This window comes from Arvicola amphibius, chromosome 12 (assembly GCF_903992535.2).
Source record: "Arvicola amphibius chromosome 12, mArvAmp1.2, whole genome shotgun sequence".
NCBI classification, from domain to species: Eukaryota; Metazoa; Chordata; class Mammalia; order Rodentia; family Cricetidae; genus Arvicola; species Arvicola amphibius.
The window spans coordinates 64,401,888-64,427,670 of NC_052058.2; the positions used below are offsets into that span (position 1 = coordinate 64,401,888).

General features: G+C 40.4%; 1 protein-coding gene across 5 annotated transcripts in view; it reads left to right on the plus strand.

Moving 5' to 3' along the window:
• Rasal2 (RAS protein activator like 2) overlaps positions 1 to 17,780 on the plus strand; it is a 293,856-nt gene extending 276,076 nt beyond the window's left edge. For all 5 annotated transcript variants that reach the window (XM_038348684.2, XM_038348685.2, XM_038348686.2 and 2 more), the window contains 4 exons: positions 3,209 to 3,343; positions 5,075 to 5,277; positions 6,701 to 6,788; positions 12,165 to 17,780. In XM_038348684.2, the coding sequence (XP_038204612.1) occupies positions 3,209 to 3,343; positions 5,075 to 5,277; positions 6,701 to 6,788; positions 12,165 to 12,329 (591 nt within the window). In that variant the 3' untranslated portion in view covers positions 12,330 to 17,780. The remainder of the gene's footprint in view (positions 1 to 3,208; positions 3,344 to 5,074; positions 5,278 to 6,700; positions 6,789 to 12,164) is intronic.
• The last annotated feature ends 8,003 nt before the right edge of the window (positions 17,781 to 25,783 follow it).

The following is a 25,783-nucleotide window of genomic DNA, read 5'->3' on the forward strand; positions in this document are numbered from 1 at the left end:
CAGAATGTCTCGCAGACTCTTATGAATCAGGAACCCTAAAGGATCATCTCACCTTTAGGCAAGTTCAGCAGTCTTCTCTTTGTGGGTTTTTTGTGTCCAGTTTATGTATCAGTCCAGGCAAGAGCAGTTTCTTGCCCAAACTCCAACTCCATAAGGAGCCTCTTTGATGCCCATCTTCCTCTTGAAGTAGATTGGTTCTGCCAGGAGCAAACGTGTCTCATTGTCATGAAAAGCCCTAAGTTATTAAAACCTTAAATGCCATATTCTGTAGTCTTTGAAAGATATGAAGAATGCCTATCTGAAATATATCTATGCACATCTAGAAAATCTAACATGACTACAAACTTAACTATTATAGATGATTATCTATTAACAACCTATATTTCCTAATTATACATTACATTTTTTAAATGAACTACACAATCACAATACCTTAATCAAAAGCAGAAATACATATACATATAACAAGATTGACCTTAAATTTCTATCAATAAAGCAAAATCTATACCAAGTTTTTTGGTCTTGTTTTTAATATGCTTTTCAAGGTGAGATCTGTATGTTCTTAGGCACACTATTCATTTAGAACTAAGGAGAGTTATAGATAATAAAGTTTCACATAATAAAGGACAGGAAAAGAAAGTTTATTCAGTATCTTATTAACCATTGAAAGCAGGAAGCTATTGGATAACTGCCTTAATTAATAAATTCTTAATAATAAAGTTATTAGTAGCTTGCAATGTAGCTACTTTATCTCAAACTGCTGTGAAATAGAAAATCTGTGCTAACGTAATACAACTGTAAAACTAAAAAGCTGTTTGTCTCCTTTAAACATTGATATCTATCAGTTCTTTATGATTCAGTGCTACCCTTTTTGTTTTGTATCAGAAAATTAAACCCAGTGTTTCCATTTCTCTTAATCAGTACAGAAACAGTTCATTGCCCTGTTCTCTTCCCATTCAGCATGCGGAGAACTACACATGTATTTGTGTATAACGTATTTGCAGTTTACCAAATGTTTTCACTCTCTGTCTTGTTTTTCTTACAACTTACAGTTTGTTGAGTCAGGGCCTTTCTCTATGTAGTCTTGGCTGTCCTGGAACTCGCTATGTAGACCACGCAGACCTCGAATACACAGAGACACCTTCCTATTCTTCTCCAGTGCTGGAATTAGAGGCATGTGCCACCATGCTCAAATATTGTAACTTTTGATATGAATAGTTCTTTCCTTTTGTAGATGACACTGCATCCAATAGGCCAGAGTTCCCAAAGTATTATGTTCAAAAATGATTTAAGTATAAATAGGTATTTACTTAGTTTTGTAAATGATACATGTTTGAACAATATAACCTTTAATATTTGAATATATAAGTGCATACTGATATAGTATCAAACTCATGGCTCTACTGATATTGCCTAACATAGCAGCTTAGGTAACTATAAAAGGTTATTTTTAAAAGCGATAAATGTTCATAATAAGTTAGATATAGCAAAAAGTGGCTCATAAATAAATGAAGTATAATAAGCATTTCTATAACTGTAGTAGAAGTTGAAGTAGAATTTTAAGTACAAAGTTACTGAAATTTAAGACTAACATGTACAAATACTAAATGACTTTAGAGAGGGAATTTCTACACAGTCATCGCAATTGTGTGTGTGTGTGTGTGTGTGTGTGTGTGTGTCTACTTATGTAGACTTCCTCAAGCGTAAAGCCATTCTTACTGAGCAGAGTTCTCCTTCAAACCTTTAAAACAGCCTATATTAGCCCTTGTGTTTTTATAGTGTCTGAAGACAGGCTTTTCATCTTTCCTTCTAACCTTCACAGGTATCAAAATCCCCTTTTATTTAGAGTTTAACTGAGTTCTAGTCTAGAATGTAGTAAAGTTTCTTAAAGTATAGCTTGGCTGCTGGGCAGTGGTGGCGCACACCTTTAATCCAGCACTCAGGAGGCAGAGGCAAGCGGATCTTTGTGAGTTTGAGGCCAGCCTGGTCTACAGAGCGAGTTCCAGAACAGACTCCAAAGCTACACAGAGAAACCCTGTCTTGAAAAACAAAAATAAAATAAAATGTATAGCTTGGCATGGGAGAGAAAGTTCTCTTCAATTATGAAAATTAGAGTTGTTCCTCAAAAAAAACCATTTTAATTGTGAAAAGCTAGCATAAACACACAGATTTTTCTTACTATTGCACATACACTCACCCCCTTCCTCTTCATCTTCCTTCACTCTTATACACACACATATAGCATATATACATCTTCTTCCTGTCTCTGGCAGCCTAGAAAACTAACACTCAAATTACCAAAGAACTTTCACATGCAATTTTACCAATCGGTAATTGGAATGGTGACGATGATGGCATCTTCATTCAATAGATGAGGAAAATAAAATTTAAAAGATTAAATGTTTTAATTACTAAGTGGCAGAGTTGCTGCTCAAGACTTGATTTTAACACTCTGCACATTTATATTGAGAAAGATAAGAAAGGCCATTTATGTTGCTATCCTGTCTAGATAGAAACATGCATTAGAGGCTTAGACCATCTGGAATTCATAGTTTGATCTTATGTTCTTAACAAACTTTGTAGTGCTGAAGACATAGTTTAGTGTAGAGCACTTGCCTAGAGCACATACAAAGCCTGAGTTCCATATCTAACACAGCTAAGTAAACAAACAAACAGAAAAGACCCAGGAAGTTTCTTGCCTACAGACTCTTAAATGGTCCTAACACACCAGGAAGTCAGTTTCTAGAAAAGTAATAAATATCATCACTTCCCTTTTTCTAAATGCTGACTATAAAAGCCCAGTATTGGCATCCTGATATGTACATCTGTGAGCTTGCTTAGCGACAGCCAGTTCTTCAGCCCATGGTTTTCCCTGGTTCAACAGACATCCCATCATCTGAGCGTTCAGCTTGTCCTTTCTTTTGTTCTGTCGTCTTAGCTTCAATGGGTTAACTTAATAGCTGACAGCATTTGTTTTGCTGAGAAAATTAGCAATGTTTAGGCTTTCTTTATAAGAAAAGAAAGAATGGTTGTTGGAAGTTATGTGTATGAATTCAGAATGGCTTGTCCTAATACAGATGCAAATTCTCTTTCCCTACTCCCTGGCCCTAGCATTAATAGACCCTTACCTAGAACTGACAACACTTAAATTGTCTTTCTGAAGCATAATGAGTGTTTGGAAATGATAATAAAAAAATCTCTGATATAGGTTCAATCACCTGTGGATTCTGCCACAATGTCTCCAGTAGAAAGGACAGCAGCCTGGGTTCTGAACAATGGACAGTATGAAGAAGATGTGGAAGAAACGGAACAAAATCAAGATGAAGCCAAGCATGCTGAGAAGGTAGAACCTAACTTGTCTTTGTTGGCTTAATGGCCCCACAACTGATAGATGATTAAAAACGAAAATGAGAAAACAAAACTTGGCCTGGAGCTCACTATATAACCCAGGCCTTTGTCTCTATTTCTTGTATTAACCGTCACATCTGTCAGTAGTGTCTGTGATGCCAAGGAGGAGTAACATAATTTTTAATATAGGCTGCTTTAATTTAGAAAGAACTCTGATACATGTTTCTAACCATTTTATTTGAATGTTTATTATTTCTATAAACTTTCATCTTCAAGTTCACAGTTTACTTTAGCACCAGACGATCTAAATCTTGGGAACAGTAAATTTATATTTTAGTTGTTCGTTTGTTTTTTGGGTTTTTTTTTTCAAAGATTACCTAGCTATACAGATAATTATTTAAGATATATATGTTATTTGAGGAGTTTTATATAATACTTTTGAGGCATATGGGTTTGTTTTCTGAGACAAGATCTCACACACACCCCTATACTGGCTTAAAATTCAGTCTTCTGGTCTCCAACTCTCAAGTTAAGGATGTTTGTTTGCTTGCTTAGTTATACATTTGTTTATTTACTTGTTTTAAGAAAAACAGACCTGTAAAAAATGAAGCAATAATCTTAATGTCACACTAACTTGACAGTTAGACAAGGGGTTATTTTGGGGGGTTAGAAAAACATAAAGCTATTCCCAATGATGCAACCTAAGCTTTCAGAGCTGTCCTAAGGCTTTCTGCTTCAGCCTTCTAGATTAACCAACATAATTTAGAGCACTGACGTGGATAAGCCAGTTAAATGAGATGTTATTATGTAAGTTGTATTTTACCAAACACTGCACACATATATTATTACTAATGAGAACAGGTCGTGTTTCTCACCTTGCCTGGAACAGTTTCACTCTATTGCAATGGCAACCCTGTCCACAGGAACTTGAGTACATTAAAGGGCCAAGTAGCCAGCTGAATTACAGAATTTATAGAAGGCTAGTGAGCACTAGATAGATTCCAGCAGATGCTCCCAGGTCAGACATAGAAAGCCACATCATGAAAATAGTCCTCTAGAGGATGAAGGCGCTTGTCATTGCTTATGACCTGAATACTTGACACTTTTAAAATTAAGGGAAAGCGGTAATAGCCTGTTCTGTTATTAAATTGTATTAACTGACTTAGTTGCTTAACAGAAATGTTGCCTGTACTCTGAATTGTCTAAAGGGTGAGTCCTAGTGGAGTAAAGGTGGTCTGATGAGCCCAGTGTCAGGATAAAGGGTGAGTCCTGGGGAGTAAAGGTGGTCTGATGAGCCCAGTGTCAGGAATCCTGCAGTGCAGGTGACAACATGGAAGTCTTGTAGACAGCTAGCTTTTGCCTTAAGTCGTTTGTCAGGCTTCTATTTAATTGTTTATTTAACTATTTAATTATTTAATCATTTTCTTTCCAGTAGCGTTACAGATTGGATTTGGCTTGCCACAGTTGATAGTTTAATGTGAAGAAAAGTGCATAAATCTGTACAATTCGTAATGTCAAGTTAAGATTCATAATGTGGTTTTAGACCCACAGCAGTACTTCTGTAACATTTATACCAGCCAATACTTTTAAATAACCTGGGCAGCAGCAAGGACATGCAGATCAGACAGCATCTGCCATGTCACCTGGGGTTCTCTGGATAGAAAGTGCAGCAGTAACATCAAAGCCAATATTATTCCTGTCATCCATGCCTCTTCCCCTTTGCCAGTATGAACAAGAAATTAGCAAATTGAAGGAGCGCCTGCGAGTGTCCAGCCGGCGGCTGGAGGAGTATGAGCGTCGGCTGCTGGTGCAAGAGCAGCAGATGCAGAAGCTGCTGCTGGAGTACAAGGCCCGGCTGGAGGACAGCGAGGAGCGGCTGCGCAGACAGCAGGAGGAGAAGGACAGCCAGATGAAGAGCATCATCAGCAGGTTAGAAGACCACTTGGTAGCTGATTGGCTCTAGTTAAGTACAGCAAGGTGGGGAGAAATGTCCAAATACTTTCAAAAGAATACCCCAGCTCCCAAAGCCATTTTCATCCATGTGTATCTCTTCTGTGGTACTTGATATAAATGTAATGACTCTGAGTCTCAGATAATAAACCAAATGAGACCTAGTGTACTTACCATGAAGATAAGGTAGGCTTTTTCTTTAGCCATAACAATATTAGGGGTAAAAGGAGATAATTTATTATGAAATTTTAGATGAAAATTGGGTTTTTTAAATCTTTAAAATTTAACTCAGTTTTCCCAGACAAGTCTAAAATCAAAGTCTCACTGAATGTCTTTAGGGTCAGAGGACCAAAAAAGTGCTGTGGATGCCAACAAAGGAGAGTGAGAGGAGATCCATTTGGCTGGGTTTGCAGAGCACTCACTGTGGGCCAAGCACTTTATAAATAATACTTTGTTTTATTTCCATCTTGGCCTCTGAAACAGATACTATTATTGCTTATTGATTGATAGAGAAACAGGCAACAGTTGCTTGTCCAAAGTAACATAGTGGAGACCTAGGATCTGAGTCAGGTATCAAACCTTAGACTTCAGACTCATAACCACTAGCTTCAGTACATGCTGTAGATAAAATAAGAGAACAGCTGGGGGCAGGAGGAGAGGTGAGAAGAACTGTATTTGGAATGTAAATTAAATTAAAAGTAAATAAATAATATTTTAGAAAGAGAGGGAGAACAGGAAAAGGGTCGCTGTTAGAGTGGCCTGAAAATAACTGACCTCATATTGAGAGCCACAGGAGTAGAACTGAGGAGTTATACATAAGTGGGTTGAGATGTGAGGAGTAAATGAGAAACACAATCTACTAGAACATTCTGTAGAAAACATAGCTATGCAAGGGAAGAGGATAGGACGGTAGCTACAGGGTAACTTGAGAATAAGAGGAGATGGTTTGCAGCCAGGCATGGTGGTGCTTGCCCATAATAATCCCAACATTCAGGAGGTAGAAGTAGGAGTACCAAGAGTTCAAGGCCAGCATCAACTACACAGCAAGTTTAAGGCTAGCCTGAGCTACATGAGATACTTTTAGAAAGTAGATAGCCTTTTTGTTTTGTTATTGTTCATTTGCTATTTTAAGATGTTTGACAACAGGGTGATTTAGTAGGAAGATGATTATGAGAATACTATTCTCAAGAAATGTAATGTTAGGGAGCCCAGCCACAGGTCAGAGAATCAATTTAGGATGTCTTCTTTCAGGGAAGATGAGAGAGGAGAAGAAGAAAAAAAATAAGGTTAGTGCAATAAAATAGGTCTTCTGTTGGAAACCACCAGTTTTAAGGTTTTCAATTTCTGTATTACCTAGCTCTGCCTTTGAAAACATTGATCCTTGCTTCCTACCACATTCTAGGCTAATGGCTGTGGAAGAGGAATTAAAAAAGGATCATGCTGAGATGCAAGCAGTTATTGATGCAAAGCAGAAAATAATTGATGCACAGGTAAGCAGGCCCTGGACTTAGAAAGCACTTGTTTTTATTACTGCAAATAGTAAAGCAGTAGAAAATGAGACACTGAAAGTTTCTTGACATTATCCGTTGAATATTATATGAGTTTTCATGTGACCTTAATAATTTTTAATGACATATCATTAATATTAGCATGCAAAATATTATGTATTTAGTGTAGTTGTTTGACAAATCTTAGCCTAGTATGTGATGAAGTTGGCTTCCTTCCTTGTAGAAAAGAGGACATCTCTAAGAGGGTAACTGTAAAAAGAGCACTGCATGTATCTGGCTTGTGACCTCCACTGACCATTGCTTGGCTGTGTTCTTCACGGTCTTATCAGTCGCATCCACTGCCATCAACACCTAGTCCTAGGAAAGAAATTGTAGGGAAAGATAAGGTTGTAGAAGATAGTTTTCCTTGTTATTCTTTTGGTTCAGAGTTTGGCATTGCTGCTTGGAATGTGCTTGGCTGCTCTTCTTTGTTGATGCTATGCTTAGATAACCTCTTTAGATATTAAAAAAAAGCTTGATAAAATTAGAACTTATGATAGCTCACACCTCATGGGATGGTAGCCTCTATAAACCCTTCACAAGGACACCAGTGATCAGAGCGAAATCCAGGATGTAGGGAATGTTTCCAATTCCTTGTTGCTTTATCACTGTAGAATGATTTATTTCCTAAATGGAAATAAATTGCAAAAGGCGATTATAGTTTTGATAGTGGTCCATCTAACCACACTGAGTGTATCACCTTTCTAGGGACAACTAGCCAAGTTTGTATTCCTCATCTTTAAGCTATGAAATAATAATGAGAGCATTCAACTTCATTCTCCATGTAGCAGCCTCTAGTCAATATATACTAGAGCCTCCAGTATTCTTTTTTTTTTCTTTTTTAAAGTTCTGTACACACAGAGCATTTTATTTATTTATTTATTTATTTATTTATTTATTTATTATGTATACAATATTCTGTCTGTGTATATGCCTGCAGGCCAGAAGAGGGCACCAGACCCCATTACAGATGGTTGTGAGCCACCATGTGGTTGCTGGGAATTGAACTCAGGACCTTTGGAAGAGCAGGCAATGCTCTTAACCTCTGAGCCATCTCTCCAGCCTCTGAGCCTCCAGTATTCTTAAACGTGTACTTCAACATTTGAGTTTCCTTATGAGATCAGTGTAAGATGAGGTTTGTTTTCCAGACTGGGAATATAGCCATGAGAAGAATGTTTCACGGGCTTCATCCTTGGAATTCACTAGACTTAGAATCTAGTTATGAGTTGTGATGCTTTCTCACCTGTGTAGCTCCCAAAATGTTTTAGACTCAAAGTCTGGCTATTTTGGCCTCTTTTGAGCCAGAGAAATGTTATAATTACTTTACTTGCTCTTTTAATTTTTTAATTCTTTCTAGGTATGCCCAAGGTAAGTGAGGGAAGAATAGTAATAACGAAGGCAAGACCTTCTTGATATATTATCCTATTAAAAAAAAATCACTCCATAAACTTAAAAGAAATAGTGTAGATAGAGAAGGCAATTCATCACAAAAACTGATGCTGAAAAGTTCCCTTTGGAGTCTCATCTCAATATAAGTATAAAGCAGAGTGGTAAGCCTTGTAAGTAATCATAGAGAGATCTTAGTGCTGAAATAGAACAGATTTCAGCCAATATAATGCAGTCAGTCTTAAGCAAATGGAACTTGCCAGCAACACAGTATGGCTCTGTGTGTGCTGGCTGACAGGACAACCCTGTCAGTAACTTCTAGGAAGTTTCTACTCTACTTGTCCCCAGTTTTGATCTGAGTATAAAGCGAAAGTCATGGCTACTAAGGTGAAGTCCAGGAAGGGAGTTTGATTGACCAGGGGTCAGAAGCTCTCAGTTAATCCTCCAGATTGTCTCACTGAATAGAGGAGGAGGAAATGGTATCCTTGGCTCTCAGTCAGTCAAATGTACAGTCTGACCAGTGGCAGTTTGGTTTTCAAAAGGCTTGGTTCTCTGGACTATTTTAATGGAACCAGTTATACACCAATCGTATAGGGCACCTTCCATAAACCAGTGCTCCCGCTAACCACTCAACCGTGAACACCCCTCTCAACTAATGGGTCAGAACTTACTGGGGTCTGTTAAATGTGATGTTTCCCACTAAAGCATGAGCTTTATTATGCCATACATTCCTCTGCAAAATCTAATATAGATCCCTAAAGAATACTCAGACAATCCACTGGACCACATTTGAAAACCACTGCACTAGGCACAGCACAAATCATAAATACCAAAGACAGTTAAAAATATAATAGTATCTTAAAAGGGAGCTTTCTCAATCCAAGCTGTTGGCTTACTGGTGCATAGAATCATAAAAGCAAAAGATGTACATATGAACGTATTCTTTGTAACAAATGACTTTTTATCAGGTTCTTTTCTGTGAGTCTTACCTCTTAGGTGATTGTTGGAACAAAGTAGCCCTCTTGGCTTTATTTCTTAAATGAAGACATGTTTGGAAATAATAGTCTCCCTAGGAGGTAACCCATAATTTTATATCTGCAGCATATGACTTAGTGCCAATAATAGAAGAAATATTTCTAAAATGGAAACAATTACTTCTTTGTGATAGGATTAATTATCAGAACACTAGCTCTCAGGTACCCCACGAATGGTATTCTTCTCTCTCAGCAGCCCCTCTTGTTGGGGAATTCAGCTTCTTCCCTTCCTTGAATCAGTTCGTGCTACAAAGCACAGGCTCACAGAACTGCAGAAGGATGAAGGGCAAAATCACCAGTCCCAACTACCAAAATCAGACCCGGGGTCACAATGATGACACCAAGGAATCTTTATTTATAAATATATATCTCAAACATATATATATGTACCTTTCACCCCAGGCATGAGGTCTTACAACTCCTGATCTCTCCATGTGAATAGATGGAGAACAGAGAGGGGCCACTTCCTATGAAAAACAAAGCAGCTGCCTAGTTACTATTGCAAGTGATATCTCCACTGTGTTAAATTACAGGTCATAAATGGAAATGAGATAATTCAAACAGGCAAGTAATCCCTGTGCGTTCTCTAGCTGAGCAGTTCCCAGCCCTGGCCAGTGCACTGGCCTCCTATACATTCCAGCTCCTGGCACTCCCGTGTTGAGTCCTTCCTTTTAGGCATGTTAGATTGCTTTGTGTTCTAAGCCAGGCAGAATCAAATGTCATAGCAACTTTTGCCAACTGAACTTAACTTTCAGAAGATCCAGTTTCCTGTTTGAGGTTGTTTTTATTTTGGAGGGGGTTGTTTGTTTTTCCTTTAATTTCTGTTTATTTGAGAAGTGGGCAGTGGAAGAACTGCAAAGGGAGTTTCGCTGCTTAGAAACTTGCAGGTGTCTGGAAGGAGAGGTTGTTTGATATCAGTTATTATTTACAAGCAATATGTAATTATAGTCCTTTTCAGACTCTTTTGACTCTTTAATACTCAATTTGATTTTTTGAGGGAGTGGAGGATTGTCTTGCTTTGTTTTTGTGAATGCTTAATTTTTTATGAACCCCAAGAATTCTGTTTTCCTTAGTATTGGGGCCTTGTCACTTGTCCCAATGCTGAAATACCTTTCCTTATCTATTTTAAGAAATTACAAGTTATGGCACAAATTTTCACTTATACAATACACAAGAAATTTATCAAAGTGAAACAAATATGTATTAAAAATTTAAATAACATTTATTCTGTTTAGGGGTCATTCCTCACTGTGAGGAAGGGCATTATATTTGGAATCTACCTATAGTTTTATTGGCCTGTCCTTACTTATTGTCTTTGAAAAAAAAAAGTTGTATTTGTTTTCCCACTAAATTCCACTAGCTATAATTTTTAAGTAATTACTGTTTTTAAAAGCTTTGCAAATCTTTGAGTTTCTCCTGTTCATAAAACAAGTCACCTTTCTTTTAAAAAAAAAGTCTTATACAGTAAGTGGATCATTAATAATACTGATTCTGTATGTAAAAACCACCTGAGTTTTACAGCAAAAAAAAATGAGAATTATTTTAATGAATAGTAAAGTGAGTTGAGTTGCTTTTGTTTTTTTTTTATACATTTGAAACTGTAGCCACCACCTTTACTGCAGTAGCAACACCTTCCTATTCCCAGAGAAGTGAGAGATAGATAAAGGCGAGCATTGTTGATGCTGTAGTCAGCTGTGGCTCTACCCAGACTTCCCCCAGGGCAGTGACTAGGCAGCTCCTACAGTGTGGCTCCAGCCGAGCAGCGCTAGTTTGGCACCCTGTGTAGCTTCTGCTTTCAGGGCAGGAGCAGCAGCAGCTTTAGCCCTCGTGCTGCCCTTTAAACCACACAGTGCCTTAAACTTGTCCGTCTTTCTGAGTAAACTCTGAGACTCCCATATAAGAGAGCTTTGTTTGGTGTTAGGGTCAATCCTCATGGGCTATTTTCTTTTCAATTTATGAGTATGGATAAGGATTGTCCTTCTCTGCCATTATTTCTGAAAAATACATATTTCGTGTTTGTTGCGGAAAGTCCTGGGATGATTTAAAGATGAAAGTCTCAACTAACTTTTGTGAGACTGATAATGTTTTATTCTGTTGTACCTTTTTGTCCTCTGTCACCTCTCTCTGGTGGATGTGTAGATATTCAACAACCCATAGCTCCAAAATATTGTCTCTAAAGCATTGATTTTTTGTTTGTTTGTTTGTTTTAAAACTCAAGAGAAAATGAAAGCATTCCCTTTACTGGGTAGCTTTCCCGGAGTAACTGAGCTGGAATGGGTCTAGGAGCCTGTGTTCTCTGTCTGTTCCATGTGTTATGTTTATAGCATCCCTTTCAGCCACATCTCCCTCCCCATATTCAAACAACTCCTTGGTCTGAGCTTCTGGCTGCTCTTATCTCCTCTTGCTCTTGCATCCTCACCTTGTTGGAGACTCTAAACTGCCACCACATATTGCTTTAATTTGAGCAGTGTGAATTCTTCCCAGGTGGGACTGTTATGCCTTCTTTGGGAGGTGAGCCCATGGATCACGTGCACTTCTCTTCTGTGAAATGAAACCTCTGGTGCTTCTTTCTTTGCCACCTAATATCCATGTTTCAGTTTTTACAAAAACACTTACTACATAAAGGCAGCTTGATTCATGGTGTCGTTTTCATAAGACAGCCTAGTGATACCTCAATATATTGTTGGTAATAAGCCCTGTTGTGCAGAAATTTAAAAAAGAGAGATTAAGGGGCGGGGGAGCTGAACCTAACCAATGTGCAGAAAGAGGCAGAGACGTTCCATTTGTTTGGGGAGCACATGTGTACCGTGCTGTGAGTTAAAGTATTGAACTGATGATTCAGTAAAGAAAGTGCCTTTCTCCATGCAGCCTGAATAAAGCCATGATTGGTGTGTTGTAGGAAAAGCGGATCGTGTCCCTGGACTCCGCCAACACAAGACTGATGAGTGCACTGACTCAAGTGAAGGAGAGGTACAGCATGCAGGTCCGCAATGGCATCTCTCCCACCAACCCCACCAAGCTTTCCATCACGGAGAATGGTGAATTCAAAAACAGCAGCTGCTGATGGCCTTTGTGAATACAAACTGTGGGAGGAGACAGAAGGAAGTTGCCCAGCTCTCCTGTCCCCAGCTCTTTAACCCTCCAGGTTTACAGAATGTTGCTTCAAATAGCAGTGTGGTGAGAAACTCTCAAATGAAGAAAGAAACCTTGTCTTTCAGGGCATAAAGCAAAGACTCCCAATGTCAATGCTTTCCCAGTGTCTCTATGTACATAGGGAACTTAGTTCTGGGCCATGTACAGAAATACCACTGTAATATACCAAAAGGAAGTTAATAATGTAGATTACCTTTTTAATTATTACTATTTTATTATTGTTTTTCTCTTGAAAGCACTGCAGTTTTTAGTGGAGGAAAAGTAGGAACCAAGTGTGAGTGAGAAATGAGCCTGTCGGTTTAGTAGGTAGAGGCTCTGTGTATTGGATTAGGGGTACATGGAGTGCAATAGGACCTTGTCAAAATGATTTTTTTCAGGGATTCATCTGCCAGTTTAAAAGCCCCACCCTAGTCCCTTGCCATTAGGAAGACATGCAAATACCAAGATCCATACAAAACAGTAATTTATGCTACTGATCAACCAAGATGGTTCTGATCAGACAGTAATCAGATTTATAGAGTCGCCGTTTCAGAGGACATGGATAGAAGTGGTTGATTGTACCAGAACTGAATTAGAAATGATTTCTGTTGATCCTGTCAGTATGTTTGTCTCCTCCATCTATAACAGATGGGAATTTTCTGTTTTAGATATGGGACTTTTTGATTTTTTTACTCCTACATTTTGTTTTTACTTCTCTTTAGAGTTGACAGAACTATAAATATTTGTGTCTCTCTACATCTTCATCTTCACATGTGCGCTGCCCTTGCCTCCCCATGCCGGGAGCAGCCAGCACCGACAGGGTTTACTCTCCACTGGAGAGGTTATTCAAGTATGCATTCGTAAGCCATCTGAATAAATACCCTTTCTTTCACACAGAAAAGGGCTAATACAGCAGAGTAGGAATCTCTGAATATTTCCCACTACAATTTTTCTTCCTATTTGTCGTATTTTTGCTTAGGATAAAGGTTGTATCCACCATACTAATAGTTCTGTGGGATTTTATCACCACCTTTAAATTGCTGCTTCTTTCTATTTATCCCTTCCATAAAATTTGGGAAGGAAATCTAAAACTGAAACTTGTCTTTCTTTTCAAAATGATAATTAATCTTGCTACAAAAAAACAGAATGTGAGGATGGCACATTCCAGTTGTTATTCCACACTCGTGGAAGACTCAGCAAGAATGACCCAGCTTATCTTTAATGGCTTTAATACAGGACAGAAAATCCATGTTTCTCTCCAGAGTGTGACACGTCATCTGGAATGCAGGCTTAATTACCAGAGGTAGAGAAAGTTAGCTGCAGGTTAAACAAATATTATATATAAGTATATATATATATACATGTATTCACACATATGTACATATAATGTGCACATCAAAAATGTTCATACCTTTTATGCTGTCAGATATACAGAGATAATGTTTAAAAAGGGTCTTGAATCTCTTTAAACAAGTTCTACACTGTTTTACATTGAAAAAACAGCATTTCTCAAATAAGTTAATGTTTTGTTTTGTTTTTTTTAAGTTATAAACTTTAAGAATTTTTTTTAAGTAAAGGATGCAGAGGGAGACATAACAGAGCCATATGCATGGAGTATGTGTTTCTCCATAGTAGAATATTTATAAGAAAGCAAGAGAACATGTTCTCTCTGTTCAAAGCCCAGGCATAGATTCCGCCAAGTCCCAGGCATGCATTCCAAGTCTCACTTGACCCTTAGGTTGGCCTTTATGTCTGACCTTGCATTTCAGCACCTTCACCAGAGCCCTCACCGGACTACAGTTGAAAAGGGCTTCTTCCTAATAACCTGTTTTGTCAGACAGATGTCTAAACAGGAGCATCTCACTGCAGGCCTCCATGTCCACTTGAGTGTTTTCTTGACCCTTACCAGCTATTTTATGATGTCTTATCTCCTCCCTAAGCTGAGGCACAGTGTGTTAAAAATTACTTCATAAGAGAAAAGGGTTTTGATTTTGCAGTAATGACCTGTATTGAGCGAACTAGGAATGTAAGCATAGATCTTTTCTTGTTTGTAGCTTAACAATGTTTTCTTTATTCTTCAAAACCCTTCACAAGTACCACAGAGAACCTAGTCAATTCTTAGACTCATTGGCCTGAAGTATACGATGTGGTAGCGTCTCGTTTGAGGCTGAGAAGGTCTCAGGTGCTGGCTATGGGTTACAGAGCTGCTCAGATAAGTGTAGTGATGGAAACACTAACTGTTAGCTCTGTGGGTCTGAATGCATTGTGAGACTGAATCACAGACCGTTAGACATATGATGAGGCCCTCCAGCCACCGTGTTATCATCACTGAAGAGAAAGAAGGAAGATAACAGCAATAGTAAGAGGATTAGAGGTTGGAAGTGCAGCACTGTTGCCAGATATTAAATCTCAGATTATCCTTTGAGCCTACTCATCTTTTTAACCTATCAGAAATATTAGTCTGAGCTGGAGCATAGCTCCATTGGCAGAGTGCCAGCCTAGCATGCCAGAGGCCCTGTGTTCAAACTCCAGCACCACATGAACTAGGATGGTGGCACACAGGCCTGCAATCCGAGCACTCCAGGAGTGGGAGCAGGAGGAGCAGAAGTTTCCTGGCCAACCTGAGTTACTTCAGACCCTGTCTCAAAACGCTAATTTATATATATTTAATATTTCTTTAGAGAATGTTACAATCTTATCAAGTTTATTTTGAATTTTTTGAGACTAGAAGACAACAACAGGTGCTAATTTACATGGTGTTTCTTTAATTAAATAGGTATATCATTTTGTTTTACTGGGAGGAAATGTGAGATTTTTAAAAAGCTGATGGGTTAAGTAGCTGCATCTTGTGATCCCTGTTTTTGTCAACACGTCAGCACATACATCGTGAGAATAGTCCAGGGTTGGATAGGGTTTGGTATTCGGGCTAAGTGCTTATGTAGCTTTTATTCAGGAGAGAACAAGACTTTACCATTAACAAGAGCAGCCTTAGTAGGATCAGGAAAGGGGCTTCCTGTTTCCCTCCTAAATCACTAGAGCAATAAGATTTCCAAATTTTTCCAGAATTGCAAAAAGTTCTATTTCCATAAGACTAGCGTTACGTCAGTGTCCATCCCTGTTGCTGCTTGGGTCTGGGGTAGTCTTTTACTTGATGTGGAAACTGAGGTGATTATGCTACCATGGCTGTTTTTGCCTTTTCACTTACCATCAAGTTGGTCAGAATTGGTCTGCTCCTGCCCTCTGTTATGGGGTTGCAGAGTGAAGAAACCGTGAGGGTTTCTAAGACAGTTGTAAGCATCAAGTGTATGCACTGGGGTCGAGCGCGATCTCAGAAGTAGTTTCCCTGTTCTTACTGTACCCATAGCTCTTGTATGGAACGTCAGCTCACCAGAGCCCTGGCTTCCTCTGTGTCCTCAGATACAGCAGTTTAGGAGTAGGGGTTTTGTTTGAAGTTCCAGAGGACACTTACCATCAAATGGGGTTTGCATTAGTGTTTGTTCTGCTTCCATCCACATTAGGTCTGGTTCCTCCCAGATACAGTTCCTGAGAACTGTTAAGAAACTGAGCCGAGGAGAAGCAGTCTTCTCAGGATCCTCAGTCACAAGACTGACTGGTCCCCAGGCTGGACCATAGACTAGCCATGTCACTGGCAAACGCAGCAGCTCTAGAGTCATGCCACAGTTTTCTTCATTTTCAGCCACTTGGGGGCAGGGAGTCACCTTCTGCTACAGATTAAACAACTTCAGGGGACATTCTGCTCTATACCCCTTGGCTTTTTCAAGTGAACTCTCCTACTTGCCTTAGCAGTAAAAAGTCACCTTCCCACCCCATACCTAGGATACCTTTTTAAATTATTAACTTAAAGAACTTACACTTGTTTCTTAAAAGCAGGTAATGTTGAAGTTTCAAATTTTTTAAGTACACGGTTTTTTATGTTTGAAAAATTGTTATCAATTCTTATAGAGCACCCTCTTGTCACCAACCCATCTAGGAAAGCTCTGGAGCGTTGAAAGGATGAGGGTGATGGAATTTGCATGAGAGAGAGAAAGAGAGAGAGAGAGAGAGAGAGAGAGAGAGAGAGAGAGAGAGAGAGAGAGAGAGAATTTCTTTCAGAAAAATCCCGAGGAAGACACATGATCCAGACACATGAGGAACTTGGTTCCTCAGAAATTCAAAGAAGCAAGTAGAGTTGTATCCCCTGGCTCCTCCTAAGACGTGTATTTGGAAAGGCAGCTCCTGAGACAGCCTGTGCGTGCCTACAGGAGCACACAGCTCTAAGGCAGCCCTTAAAAAATGTTCATCCAAACTTTCTTCAAGTTTTGTTTTTGTTTTGTTGTTGTTTTGATGTTGTTTTGTTGTTTTTTAGATTTTATAAAATTATATTCTCTTTAAAATGTACTATATGTGTTATATGTATATATAAGTTAAAGTGACTTGAGCAAGGTATCATTATTGGTAGCATAGAGAATGTGGAGCGGCAGATGACTGTCACCATCCCAGAGCAGAATACAGAAAGTAGCTTTGGTTTTTCACCAGTTCATGCTCAGGTGTTTGAGCAGCAGCCCAGCTAGCTTTGGTCAATGCAGCAAGCAACCCACAGAGAGGTCAGGAGTGCTTTGACCCCGTGTTTCAACACACATTTTAATTTCCTACTCTGTTTTTTTATCAAATGCCTTCATTGTTCCCTAGGAAGTCTTAGAACTGAAAACCGGACTGAACTGTTGGTGTGGTGGCATTTCCACAGCTGTGTTTTAGGGGTCCCCATCCTCTGTGTGTGATTAAGTATTTGAATATAAATAGCATGGATATGTCATTTTCAAACCCTCAAGGAAATTTCAACTTCCAGTTCACTAAAAGGTTAAATGCTAATTAACTCTATGACCACTATCCTGCAAAAATGCTAAAATAAGTAGTAAAGGTTGGATTTTGACTGGTGCTTAGATATTTCTAGCTATATTAGGATCAACTCAAGCAAACAGCAGCATAATTACCTGGGTCATACCTGTGAGGAATTTATCTTCCAAATTTGATTTTGTTTTTCATCTCCAGGGCCTTAATAAGAGTGTGTTAATACACATGACTATTTTACAAAGATAGTTCAAAATAATTTATTTTTTATTTCAAGAAAGGAATTCACCTTAGAAAAACAAAACCCAAGATTTTATTTTATTTTTAAAGCCATATTTTTGTGCTTTGTAGCACTTAGATTGTTCCATATGTGATCCATATCTGCATTTCATTACCTGGGTTCTAAAAAAGATTTATTTTTGTTCTGTGAATAATTTTTGACGGTTCTTGTACATGTACAGATATAGATACGTTTGAGGTCTTTTATTGATATTCCTACAAAAAATACAAATAAACTTTAACTTTAAACATTTCAGACTAAAATTGCTACTGCTTCTATCATACATGCATCTCTGTTGTGTGCTACCTTCTAACTTATCTGCTGGGCCTTTAAGACATTTGGAACACTGGGATATTATTCTGAAGATACATTTTAGCATTAGGAATAGCATGCCTTAAACTTTTACAAGTTTCAGGTAAAATGCTTATGAGTAGGATGGACAACCGGCACTGGTGTCGGTTGTGTTATGTTAATGCCCTTGGAAAGAAAGCTTCCTCCAGCTGTCCTGCACCTCCGTGGTCCTCTCATTCCCTACACAGCTTGTTCTTAGGGTTTTTCTTGTTGGGGTTAAGGAGCTGCCTTTGTTTATCATTCTCAAGGTGTGCTATCTTCAGTTTATCTATCTCAGTCTGCAGAACCCAAGAATGCAGGTTTCACATGTCATTTCTTCTGTGCGTCCTTCAGGTTATTTCTAATCCTGTGCTTCTAGGAATTCAAAACAAAACAAAACTAAAGACAACCTAAACTACTACTTTAAAAGGAAAGTGAAAATTAGTGGATATTTGCTAATTTTTGTTTACTTCGAAGCCGACCCATTTCAGTGTGAATTCCTCGTGACCTAATACAAGCTTTAAGGCTTCTTGGATCTGAAATATTAAAAAGAGAGAAGTAGGGCTAGAGATATCGTTCAGTGGGATCAGTTCCTGACTAGCACCTTGAAAAGAAAACGAGGAATGACTGATGCTACCTTATGGCCCTATGACTCTCTTAGCTCTAGATAACTAACGTGCATGTTTTGTGCATCCATCCTGTTTCTTTCTTAGCCTGCCTTCACCGTGTGCATCTTATCAATAACACCAGATTACTAAGTGCGCCCAGTCTTTACTGCGCATCAGGCTCATTGGGTAAATTTAAATACACACATAAACATGTATGTGTATATATATGTGTGTGTATGTATATATGTATGTACATACATATATACATACATACACATACATACATGCATGCATTCATTTGCACACATACACACACACACAGAGATGGATGGCTGCCTCGTGAGTTCCATTACTCCATATTGCCCTCTGAACAGTGTATGTGGTATCTATAACACTGTCTTTTATCAGTGGTCCTGGGGTTTGGATGAGTTAGCTGCAGGTATTTTCTTCCTTTATACTTATAATTTTAAATAAACCCCACACATACCTTGTCATTATCAACTGCATTCCTTTTCTATTAGTGAGATAGAAACTGTGGCATGCTCATTCTTTAAAGTTCCTTTACCTTCGTTTTGTTTTGGTTTTCTTTTTCATGGCGTGAGAGACCAAACCCAAGGCCTCAGGTCCATCTGACTTAATGGAACAGATACATTCTGACAAAGCTAAGAGGTGGGACTTACCAGTATAAGCCCGATTTTCTCACTGGCTCCAGTTTAATGCATAAGATAGATGCTTCTAGTTTAGTATGAAAAGTTTCTATTACTACACCTCCAGAAAGCACATAAAGGCCCAGGCCTGGACCAAAGAAAATACCTCTAACCTTAAGCAGTAAACAAAAAATAGAAAACTCAAAATTATTTTCTTCCCATGTCCTTTGCAGGGCCACACAATGCAAGTGGTCTTTCTAGAAACTTGATTTTGTGAAATTCTAAAATGGATTACCTTTGGGCCTTTGAATAAGTGGCCAAGAGCTGCTAAATAAATGCCAGTGTGTCTTCTTACCTGTAAAGTTATGATTTCTGATAGATACCTATCTAGGGATGGTTTTATCCCTTGAGAAATGTTTTATCGGACTATGTTCAGTAATCAGTTTAATTATTGTAGTGATAATAGTAGCTAACATCCAGTACCAACTGAGAGCCAGTCTGCTAAAATTTCATACAGAACATGCAAGCACTTCACCAACTGAGATATCTCCTCAGCCCCAGCTTTAATATATTGGTTTTGACAATACTGCTTTGCATTATTGTCACCTAAATCTTCAAAATTCAAAAAGTTAGACATCTAACCTCACTCAAAAGTTGATCTTTCATTTCTTCTGGATCCTTCAGTGTTGAGATGGTAAAATCGGCTTTCAAGATTCCAAAGGAGTGCTCTGGGAAAGAAAAGGTTTCCTGGCTTAGAAGAATGTCACTCCTTGCTACTTAGACTTTCCAGTCCTTGGAAGATAGAGGTACCCTTTGGATACCATAGGTCCTACATAGTGACAGAGGATTTCAAAGAGAAAAAGAGGGGAATAGCTGAGCACAGTTAACACCACCAACCAGTACCCCAAAAGAAACCCCTGTATTGTAGGTCAGTATCCGCTCTCTCCCCACAGCCTGGACACCATCTCTCCTGTGATCTTTTGTTCCCTTTTCATAAATCTACTAGATGCTTTTGGCCATGCTGGAATTTCATCATCCCTTGAACTCCCAACCCAGAAAACCCCAAAGAAGTTCTCTGAACTAATAGATAAGTTCAGTCTTTCTACATGTCAACCATAATGATCACGAAAACTACAGCCTCGTGGTAGGACATGCATTGGCAGAGCTTTTGACTGCTTACAGTGCTCCTTTGCCTAAGTACTTTGTACACACACTCACAGCAACCCAATGAGATATGGTCATCTTTTCTGCGCCCCTTTTGAAGATGAGAACTACAGAACCGTGGACACTTGCTTCCCTCACTGCACTCACAGTAGTTACACAGCTTACACTGCAACCCACAGCTTCCTTCCCTTCCCCAGTGCCAGCATTTCATGTTACTGTTCCTAAGAAGGCCCCCAGGTCTCCTGGGCTCAGAGCTCTAGGCTGTTGGATAGTGAAGTTAGCAAACAGAAGCCGTTACCTGAGCCTTCTGCTGCTGCTTCCTGAGGCTCTGGGTGCTCAGGTGAGCTTACATGTTGGGCCTGGGTGGTAGTAGGTGTGTCTCCTATATGTGCATGATGCTCTGTGCTGGTCACAGCTACAGGAAAGGAAGAATAAAGGAATCACTGCAAATGTAGTCGGAAATCAAGGATGCCTGGCTTCTGGTGCCTGGCTGTGAGCCAGAAGACAGGAAAGGCAGCCCTGCTGTGCACAGTTGCTTGCTCCTGCCAGTCCTTTACTTGCCTCCCAGGCTCTTACCCCATGTCTGGAGTTGCTAACCCCTCCCCACGGTGCCCAGAGCAGCTTTGACATCCCCACCAAGGCAGTGCCCCCAAACCAAGCTTAACTTCTGGGCATACACTAGGCATCCCAGCCAAAGACCAGAAGTCTTCAGTTGCTGTCACCTTCAGTCCCCAAATGTGTTTCTCCTTTTCTCACAATTGCCCACCTCCAAATATGGATATAATCATATTATTTAGAGGTCTACTAGTATAATTTAAGAAAAATGCCCCAGCCCTAGGGAAAGCCAACATTAACAGTTTGCTAGAGAATATATTTCACAGATTGAATTTTTTTATTTTAAATGCAAAAATCTACCTTATTCTTAAAAAGAATGTGTAGTATTTCATCAAATGTGACATGACTGACTTAAGCAGTCTGTTGGTAGACATTAGATCTCTTCTCATTTTCAGGACAGTAAACCGTGTTGGGGGGGTCCATGCGTGCGTGTTTGCCTTGTAAGCTTTAGCAGTTTCTAAGTGTAGAACATCAGTAGGAAAGGACATGCCCATTTTGAAACAGACGCACCTTGCCTGTACCAGTTTACAGCCTATAGTAATGTCTATGGTCATGTCTGTTCGTCTGCATTCTCTTTATTACTGCCTTTAAATCTTTGCCAAACTGTTGTGAGGTAAAGAAATAAATTTTAAAATAAAACTTGTTAGTTTTTAAAGCTGGATTTATTTCTGTGATTTCATGAACAAAGCCGAAAGTTGTTTAAATGTGTTGGTGTTTCTTGACTAGCGTCATTTATGACGACTGTCGTCTTCATGTTCCTCCTCACTTCACCCTGCCTCAGCTACTCACCCAGCCTGTTCTCTCCTGGTGCGCCTTCTTCTCCACCAGCCCACTTTTCTTCATCCAAAAGCTCATGCCTTTCTTTAGTAAGTGAAGAAATTGGTAAAACTCAGAAACAGAGAAGCGGGGGTAAGCAGCTTTGTAAATTTCATCCTGATTATTTTTAACCCTCACTGCTTCTCTCGCTGTTGAGACTTGTTACACATATACTGAATTCTGCTCTTTTCTTTTAGCATTCGAATGCAATGGCCCCATGTCACTGTGGCCACCTGTAGTAACTACAGACCCGAGCATTTGCTCATTTTCTCAAACCTTCTGGTGGTCCTGTTGACTGCGGGTTCGAGTCCTTCAGAATTTGGCGGCCGCCCCTCTTTTTCCTCGTCCCTGTTACTCCTTCCTCCAAAATGTAACCTGTACACTAACCACATCAGATCTCTTGGCAATCCCAGACAAACTTAACACTTTGACATGTCTGTCTTAGCCCTTGTCTTTCATCAAGGAAGAACTTCCAGATACCACCGCCATGATTCTCATTACACCTTTGTCCAAAGAATGAGCCACTTTCTGCTCTTGCTTCACCCTTCACATACTCACAAGCCATCCCAGTTGTCTAGTTCTGTTCCTATAGGATTGCCTTTGTCTAAAAGCAAGTTCTGCTCACCTGCTTTAGCCACACAGTATCCAGAGTTCACATCTGGTACTCGAAAGACAGGACTCAAAGCAAGGAGAAAAGGAAATACAACAACCTCTATCTGGAAGAGTCTGCAATATTCACAATTGATTGTTTATCATCTGTTATGTGTTACATGAGCATGAGCCTTGCTATCTGCCAAGGTAAAGACACTCAATGTCACTAGTGAGCTGAGATTAAGATGGTAATAACTGCATCATCGCTGCCAGAATCAGGAACTGAGAGTTAGGAAATCACACTGTATTCTTGGTTTGATTTTAGACATAAGAAAAATTAGATTCATTGAGGTTAAAGTTAGGGAGACAGATGTGGTAATTCATTTCTGCAATTCCAGTAGTTTAGAGGTTGAGACAGAAGGATTGCAGTGTATTGGAGGGCAGCCTGAACTACAGAGTGAGACTTGTTTTCAAAAGAGAAGGGGAGCCAAGAGGGAGGGATGGCAGAAAAAAGTTGTCTAAGGCTGTGCACAGTAAATTACAGAGCCAATATTCCAATCTTGACTGACAGACTTCAGTTCTTAAAGGTGGATTCTCCTAAATCTTCCTCCCTTACCCCGACTCTGTTCTACCTGGCTAAGGGAGGATGGTTTTATGAGCTGGTGCTGGTCAGACAATTTCCTGTGGAGAGGCTTGCAGTGCTTCCCTACCTAGCCATGTGACTCTTGCACCCAGCTCTCAGTGTAGACTCTGCAGCTTGGTGTCTAACTGCTGATGCCCCAGAGGAACTTGTAGGCAGGGTTGTCTGGCCTCAGTGAGGCACACAAGCACCTGCTGTAGTTCCTGACAGACACCCAGCTGTCTCAAGTGCTGGCAAACTGGCTCAGGCTGCAGATGCAAGGGGCACGTCTCTTTGAATCTCTACTGAGCTCCCTGAGACAGATGCCTCCATAGCTCTTTCTTTAATCTCTGCAAAGTTCCACAGAGCCCCTGAACTGCAGGGCTAACTGAATGAGGAGGAGTCAGAGAATATTGCCAATGTGGGAATAGCCAAGGCCTTGTGGTTACCTCACCTGTAGTCATGAGCCTACTCTGGTTCTAGGGACCCCTGGTGCCAAGATTCTGCAGTGCCACTGGGGGGCCTAGGCCACTTCCTGTTGAACTGATTCACTCCCTGTATGGGCTAGTGTCAGGGTGCAAAATCCAAAGATAAACATTGAGCAACAGCCCTGGGCCCTTCCCCAAGAACTGAAATACTTTCTGGGGATATGAGATCCAAGGATGTGGTTCTAACAGTGACCAGTGATGTCGTGGACTTTTCTTCCAGAAATAAGTTACTTCCCAAGGTCCAAGAATAAGCCCTGAGAAGTTAGCAGTGGTATGCTGGGCCCTTCTCCTAGATCCAAGCTGCTTCCTGGGTGCTCAGGATCCAAAGACAAGCTCTGAACAGTAACCAGTGGGCTGTGAGCCCGTCTCAAACCAAGGTACCTCCTGAAGGTGTCAGGGTTGCCAGAGGACTTATTGAGACCGTCCCTTGAGAATGGAAAGCTGTGAGGCCCATGGTGGTGGGGGCAGGAGTGATCGTATCACAGGTGCCAGAGCTGATGTCAGTTGGTTGATGACTCACTTGCCGAGGGATCCAGGTTGCTGGAACCATCTCTTGGGAGGCACCTGTGGGGCCAGTGCTGGTCCCTATGGCAAGAGACAAGACTTATGTGAGGTGCACTGGGCACAGAACCTTTTTCAAGGCCGTAGCCAAAGGTCAGAAACTCCTAGTAATTTCAGTGGAGCAGATCAGAGAGAATATTACAGCTTCAGGCCCCAGTTTTCTGCCACACATAGTGGTATTCATCCACTGAAGACAGAGTTGGTCAGAAAGGGCCTTCTGAACCTATTTGGACCAACCCAAGTAAGCAGTGGGCTGAAACAGCTAAGTGGATGCCTTAACAGGGAAACAAGGCAGTTTCTCAGCCCAGATTCTTAGCTGAAAGAATCCACGCCATCCCCAGCTCCCCAGTGATGACACCTCCACACAAACACCCTGCCATTCCTCTTTCCTACCATCCCCTACCCAGCCACCTGTCAACCTCGTCCTTCTGAAGTCATTCCACCAAAAGTTCTTCTGCAGTTACAGTGACTGGATAGCTCCTGCTCTGTCCCCGTCATGCTTCAGACTATACTAAACATCAAGCTTTACCTGGCTGGCTGTGAGCGCCATCAGAATGAGCTCTGAGATTTTCTTGATTGTATCTGTCCCCATTGTTAGGTCCTGGTCAACTGCCATAACTTAAAACCACATCACAAAACCCTAACAGCTCATGACTCTCCCAGCAGAGGAGCATGCTCAGAAGGGACTGGTGGGTCTCCTTTGTTTTGTTTCCTTTCTCTGGGTGCTGAACCTCTAAGATCTTAGGCCTCTCTGGTGACTTCCCAAGGAGTACCACTCAGCCATCTGTCCCTTTGTGTCCCAGGCCTTTATTTCAGCCTCTCCTGGCCCTCCTGGCCTCTAGAACTTCAAACTCAGAAGCCAACAAAGAAGGATGTTTGTGGGAAACCAATTCTTCATTTTCCTACTCTCACACTGTTAGCCAAGCAGTATGAGGAGAAGGAGCAGAGATCCTCATTGGTATAATAAATGACTGAGTGCCACACCATTGGCATACCTCTTCTCTGTTTGCTCACTAGCACCTCAGGGAAGGCCACTCACATGGGCTCCACCCTGGGTTGCTGTTTAAACCAACCATTTTCTCTAGTTTCCTAGGCCCAGAAGAGCTCATATACAGCCAAGAACAGATGCGGAGTACCTGTGTTTAGCCTAGGGGTTGTCCTTGCAGTCACTTTTGAGGGGTGAGTCACTTTGGGGGAGGACGTAGCAGTGAGTAGAGGCATCTCTGCCAACTTCCGATGACCAATGGAGGGGTCTGTGGGAGAACAATGAGTGTAAGGGCAATCTCTGTCACACCAACCCTGTGAGAAGTCACAAGAGATCCTGCCAGTCAGCCTCATCCCAGCAAACAAATGTGGTGGTCCAGTTCCTACTGCACACTGTGTACAAATCACTGGGATAGGTCCTCTCACCCTTAATCTTCACAGCAGCTCATCAGGGAATACCTATTTCACAGATAGGGGCCTAGATTGTCTTCAAATCCAAAACAAAAGAGATAGCCACAAATAGGCAAATCCACAGAGACATAAAGTCTATTTGGGTTGCCAAGGGGAAAGTTGGGCGTGACTGTAAGTACGGGCTCTGGACGGTAATGACAGTGTCATTAAATTGGCCAGTGGCAATGGCTGAACATGCATGCAAATGTCAAAAACCACTGAATTGTATACTTCAAAGGTTAAGATATGTGGGTTCTCAGCAATAGAAATACAGCAGAAGGAGGGAGACTGAAAGCAAAGAATAAGGTAGGAGACACGTTATATACAAGATCCAGAATGCCCCTGCTGCCCTCAAATTCATAGTGACCAGAGCTGCTATTAGCAG